Raw genomic sequence first — 6000 nt, 5'->3', positions numbered from 1 at the left:
GTATATGAATAGGAAGGGTTTGGAGGGATATGGGCCGGGTGCTGGCAGGTGGGACTAGATTGGGTTGGGATATCTGGTCGGCATGGACGGGTTGGACCGAAGGGTCAGTTTCCATGATGCACATCTCTATGAGTCTATAAATTTAAATCTGATGGTTTAGACAACCTCGCACCAATCCGATTGTAAGAAGGGTATGAAAGAAGAGGGCATTTGAAAATTGGCAGAGAGCCAACTTCCAAGACATAACAACTTTCGGCTCTCAGAGAAAGCACCACCTAACTAATAAAGGCAGTGCGGCATTCTTTGTTAATATTCCAGACAACAGAATTCACAGAGGGAACATTCCTGACAGAAGAACTGACACAAAAATTTGACATAGAGAGGCATTACTGACACAAGAATTTGAACAAGGAGGCATTCCTTAAAGAAGATCAGTGAAGATGGCATGGAGCACTCTGGAACACACATTCTAGCTGTAATTTTGAGTGAGTAAATTCTACTGTTTTGTTATTTAATTGGCACTTGTATTTTGTTGGAACAGCATAACAGAATTTTGTTTTATTCGGGAATAGTTAGTAGCTAGAGGGGAATTGTTAAGTTTGTAAGTGGTTCTATAAATCTGTCCACTGTTGGAATTAGGTAAGTAAATTGTTACTTTTGATTATAGAGTAATGCATTTCATATTTCATTTAACCACGCCTTCATAACAGATTGTAGGAAAAGTAAAAATGGCCCACCAATGGCTTTAAAATTGAATCTAAGTGGAGTAGAGGGGCAAAACTCACAATCGTTAAAAATATCAAATGCAGGTTCATAAAGCAGTACAGAATGCAAACAAAATATTGGGCTCATTTAAGGGAATGAAAATCAAAACTTAAATTTATATTGAGTCTTCTAGCACATGAAACTATTAACTGGCTTTGTCTTACAGTCTTTTGTATTGTATTTCAATTTGACATCCTATTTATCAACATTATTTTTTAAATGATCGATAGGGCTGAACTGTTAAGAAAGAAACATTTTTATTTTGCTGATATGAAGTCATATTTCCACATCCATGCCCTTTTAAAAAAAAAAGCTGAAGATTAAAAAATGTTGGAAGGACTCACTCTGCTTTCTCAGCTTCAGTCTTGAGTTGATCTTCTTCCTTGGTTTCTATTTCAGATTCAATCTGTTGCTGTTAAAAAGTAAGAGAGCATTTTGCAATGCTATAACAACATTTACTGTAGGTCTAGGTATTGAAATAAAAACTCTTGGCAAAGTCTCAACACTGGCCTCTGATGAAACAGCAGTTAGAGGAAGGTAAGATGAACATGTCAAGATTTAATCCGGCCCAAGCGATTATGAGATAAAAATGCATACTGCAGTTTTCTATACTCCACCAAGTAACAATCCATTTTTTATTCAATGTCCTTCCATTTAGGTTGAATTTTGGTATAAGAATCAACTAAATTGGAGAAGAAACAAAGTGCAGCCTCAATATTTATAGCTTACTTGCTTTAGAGTTTAATGTTTATTTTTCTCTTCATATTCAATTGTCAATTCAAATAGGTTGTCTTGTGGCACAGTTGTTAGTGCCTCTGCATCTCAGACAGAAGCTCCAGGCTGGAATTCCACCCTAGGACTTGGAACAATAGCAGGGTAAGAGTGGGTGAGATTCCTGTTCAGCCTTGTACGGAAACACCATTGGAGCCTCTATCTTCATTGTCCATAGCTCTAGATTACCCACGTAAAACTGCAAATACCACAGCATCTTAAGCTCCTGGGAGGGCCGATTGACTCAGTTAGCTAGACAGCCAACGTGGATCAGATTGGGGGTTCGAGTCCCATTCTGGCTGAGGTGGATTTAGGACCCATCTACATGTCCTATCCCTAACAGCAAAGGGGGTGCTGTGGGTCAGACTGCCTTTGGCGTAGAACCCATGAATATAAAGAATTCAAATTGGAAAGGAAAATGATAGCTAACAGATAATGTATTCATGCTATTATCTTTAAAGTGGAATTAAATCTGAGGCCTGGTTTGATGATTTTTTTTTTAAGCTGGAAAGAATTGTAAGGTCCTTACCCTCACTTTTCTGAAACTTGGTGGTGTTCCCTCAGGGGTTGGAGGTTCGACTGGTGTGGACTCCACAATGTCACCAAGTCCCAGGCTCGACTCTGGGGAGCTCATCCTTAATTGGCCGCTTTCTCTTTTTGTATCAGGCTTCTCAGATGCTTCCTCTTCTTTAGCTTGATCTTCAAACTCCAATTGCACAGTCATTTCCTCAACCTCTGCCTTACTAATGTCAGGAAGATCAGCATGGACCTCATCCTGAGTAGGATCAGGCATACTAGCCAGGAGTTCAGTAACTGTCAGATGTTTGGCCCCTTCAACTAAACCACCTCCAAACAAGGTGTTCCATACTATCATGAAGAAGCCACTGCAGATGCTATAGATAAATTGTAAAATGCCAATGAACAAAGTCCAGAAGAAGGTCACCAGGGCCATCACCATCTCTTTAATTGTCATTTTCTTTATTTTACGGTATTTTTTTCTGATATTCTTAAAGGTGAATATTTTAAAAAAGTCAACAACACTGCTAAGGAATGCTGCAAAGGCAGATGGTGCCTCACCTGGAGAAGAGGCTTTCTCAGCCTCTATCATCTCAACGGTCTCCCCTTCCTCTTCCTCATCTTCTGACTTTTCCCCCTCATCTGTTTCAGAGATCTTTGAAGCAATTTGCATTTCAAAGATGGTATCCTCACAGAAGTTGACAAAGAGTTCCATCTTTTCAGATTCCCCACCTTCGTTCACCACATCAAAGATAAACTGTCGCTTAGACTCTTTGACTTGAGGCATTTCCCACTGAGTTTTATTGGCTTCACTAATCTCAAAGTAAATACGCTCTATTTTCTTACTGGCACCCATGATCTCAATGCGGCCTAAGAAAGGCTGGAAATAGGTGAGGATGCTCTCTGCCAATTCCAAGAAATTTTGCAGCCTTGTGTCATGAGGCACATGTTCAGATAGGTTTGTGAGTAACACAGCTATGTTAAAACCAATATCTTTGGCTGGCTCTTGGAATCGGTTTGCAAATTCCTCATAGTTTATCATCTCATTCTCATCTGCTTCTGAGCACGATAGTAAGAACTGGATCTCAGAAGGTGTGTATTGTTTCTGGCTGTCCATGGCCTTATGGAAATCCTTCTTTGAGATGAGCCCTCTGGGATCAGTCACATAATCTTTGAATGCATCAGACGCCACAATGTCCTTCAGTTTCAGGAACATGTCAAAGAACTTCAGGATCATTTCAACATTACTAGAAGACTCCACCAACATATCCACCATTTGTTTAGCGATAGTGCCATTCACAACATTTCCTGAAAGTAACAAATAAAAATATGCCATTGTTTTACCGACTCTTTATTTTTCGGTGTGTTGTGTACATCATGAAAAATAGAATGTAATGATTACATTTTCTCATTAAAAACATTGCTAAATTCTACATAAAGGAGGGAACTACGTGTAGATTAATGTCACAGTTGGTGATATCTGATGGGGCTATGAGCTGAGTTGAAGAAGCGGAAATAAAGTATGTAGGTAACTGAGAAAGGCAGGGGGAGAATCTCCTGCTGGCATCAATAGACGATGCAACATCAGGAAACAAAGGGCAGGCTGGAGGAGGACTGGATAGAAAGATGAAATCAAAACTGAACAGAAGGGGGAATGATAACAGCACATTGGATTTCAGTGAGTACAGAAGCAAGATGCCTCCAGCCACTCCTGAACAAATGTAAATTATGAATAGATAGAGGTAACAACTCCTTTGTATGTGGAAAAGCTTAAAAATTGCCATTCATAACATTCTTAAAATAACTGTTAATCCATAACTCTTTGAAGAAGCAATGGTGGAAACTATAAGTACTTGGCATCACTTAATTTTGTGTAAACAAACATTGAGCCACTGACAAAATAGACTGGAGGAAAGAAAAAGCTGTCAATCAAGCCATGATTTCCTTGCATCATCCAGCTTCAACAACGGATGGTAGTCTTGGTTCTCAGCTGCACCTTATTAAATCTTTGTTGAAAGGGAAGTTATTACTTTATGGATAAGATTTTCCCTTAGATCACATGCTATTATTTATATAGGGTTCATTGGTTTTGTATAATAGGTATAGGTTTGGAGTACAGTGGGTTGGCACAAAGGATGTGAGACTCCATTGGGAATGGGTAGTGTGGCATTGAATCCTATGGAAGGCACGAGTTAAACCTATGGAAGATTAGCTTTCAAAAGAGTCTTTCATCCAGACTATGATTCTCAAATCTTTTCAGGACTATGAACCACAAATCCTTCAGAATCTGGTTTGACTCCATGCAAATTTCAGGTTCCAGGAAACACCTACCCCACTATGGGGCTAGCCAAGTTCGGAATGCATTCCACTCTGCTCCCGTACTTGGAAAAACTGGGGCACTGGAAATTGGGATGGGCTGGGAGAGTTCCTCCAGAGTCAGGATACATCCATCATTTCTAAAGGCCAGCATCATCCCCCTTCGGGACCCGTATGTTTCAATCTGAATAACTATGGGTCATGCACTTGGGCAGGACAAACAAGGCAAGGGAATACATGATGAATGGTATGATTCTGGGAAGCACTGAGAATCAGAGGTACATAGAACAGCACAGCACAGTACAGGCTCTTCAGCTCTCGATGTTATGCCGGCCTTTTATCCTACTCTAAGTTCAGACTAACCTATATACCCTTCATTGTACTAACTTCCATGTGCCTATCCAAGAGTTACTTAAATGCCCCTTATTTTTCTCTGGCTCTACTACCACTGCTGCCAGTGCATTCAATGCACCCACTAGTCTCTGTGCAAAGAACCTTCCTCTGACATCTCCCCAAAACCTTCCTCTAATTACCTTAAAATTATGTCCCCTCTTCATATACATTTCCACCCTGGGAAAATGTCTCTGGCTATCCACTCTACCTATGCCTCTCAACATCTTGTACACCTCTATCAAGTCGCCTCTCCTCCTGCTTTATTCCAATGAGAAAAGCCCTAGCTCTCTCAACCTTTCTTCATAAGACATGCCCTCCAGTCCAGGCAGGGTAATTCTCCACTGCACCCTCTCTAAAAGCTTCCACATCTTTCCTATAATGAGACAACCAGAACTGAACACAATATTCCAAGTGTGGTCTAACCAGGACTTGATAGAGCTGCAGCACAATCCCATGGTTTTGAACTCAATCCTGCTGCTAATGAAAGCCAACACACCATATGCCTTCTTAACAACCCCATCAACGTGGATGGCAACTTTGAGGGATCTATGGACATGGATGCCAAGAATCCCGCCTTTAAGCCTGTATTCTGCATTCAAACTCAACCTTCCAAAGTGAATGACTTCACACTTTTCCAGGTTGAACTCCATCTGCCACTTGTCAGCCAAGTTCTGCATCCTGTCAATGTCTTGTTGTGACCTACAACAGCCCTCTACACTATCCACAACTTCACCAAGCTTCATGTAATTGGCAAGCTTACTAACCTATCCTTCCACTTCCTCATCCAAGTCATTTATAAAAATCACAAACAGCAGAAGTTCCAGAATTGTTCACTGTGGGACACCACCAGGCTGAATACTTTCCAACTACCACCACCCTCTATCTTCTATGGGCCAGCCAATTCTGTATCCAGACAGACAAGTTTCCCTGTATCCCATGCCTCCTTACTTTCTGAAAGAGCCTACCACGGGGAACCTTATCAAATGCCTTGCTATAGCTCACGTACACCACATCCACTGCTTTACCTTCATCAACGTGTTTTGTCACATCCTCAAAGAATTCAATAAGGTTTGTGAGGTATGACCTGCCCCTCACAAAGCCACACGATCTCTAATAAAGCTAATGTCGCTCAGAATCCTCTCCAATACTTTGCCCTCCACTGTTAAAAAAAAAGACTGGTGTGCAATTCCCAGGATTATCCCTATTACCTTTCTTGAACAAGTGAATAACATTTACCTC

The 6000-nt window shown here is 40.8% G+C and overlaps 1 protein-coding gene across 1 annotated transcript in view; it reads right to left on the bottom strand.

Moving 5' to 3' along the window:
* LOC122542710 (ryanodine receptor 1-like) overlaps window positions 1-6000 on the bottom strand; it is a 393921-nt gene that overhangs the window by 35800 nt on the left and 352121 nt on the right. The window contains exons 90-91 of the mRNA XM_043680690.1: window positions 2066-3360; window positions 1110-1177 (exon numbers count right to left, since the gene is read on the bottom strand). Of these exons, the coding sequence (XP_043536625.1) occupies window positions 1110-1177; window positions 2066-3360 (1363 nt within the window). The remainder of the gene's footprint in view (window positions 1-1109; window positions 1178-2065; window positions 3361-6000) is intronic.

The sequence above is a fragment of the Chiloscyllium plagiosum genome, chromosome 41 (genome assembly GCF_004010195.1).
Source record: "Chiloscyllium plagiosum isolate BGI_BamShark_2017 chromosome 41, ASM401019v2, whole genome shotgun sequence".
Classification (NCBI taxonomy): domain Eukaryota; kingdom Metazoa; phylum Chordata; class Chondrichthyes; order Orectolobiformes; family Hemiscylliidae; genus Chiloscyllium; species Chiloscyllium plagiosum.
This window is presented reverse-complemented; position numbering and strand designations above follow the sequence as displayed.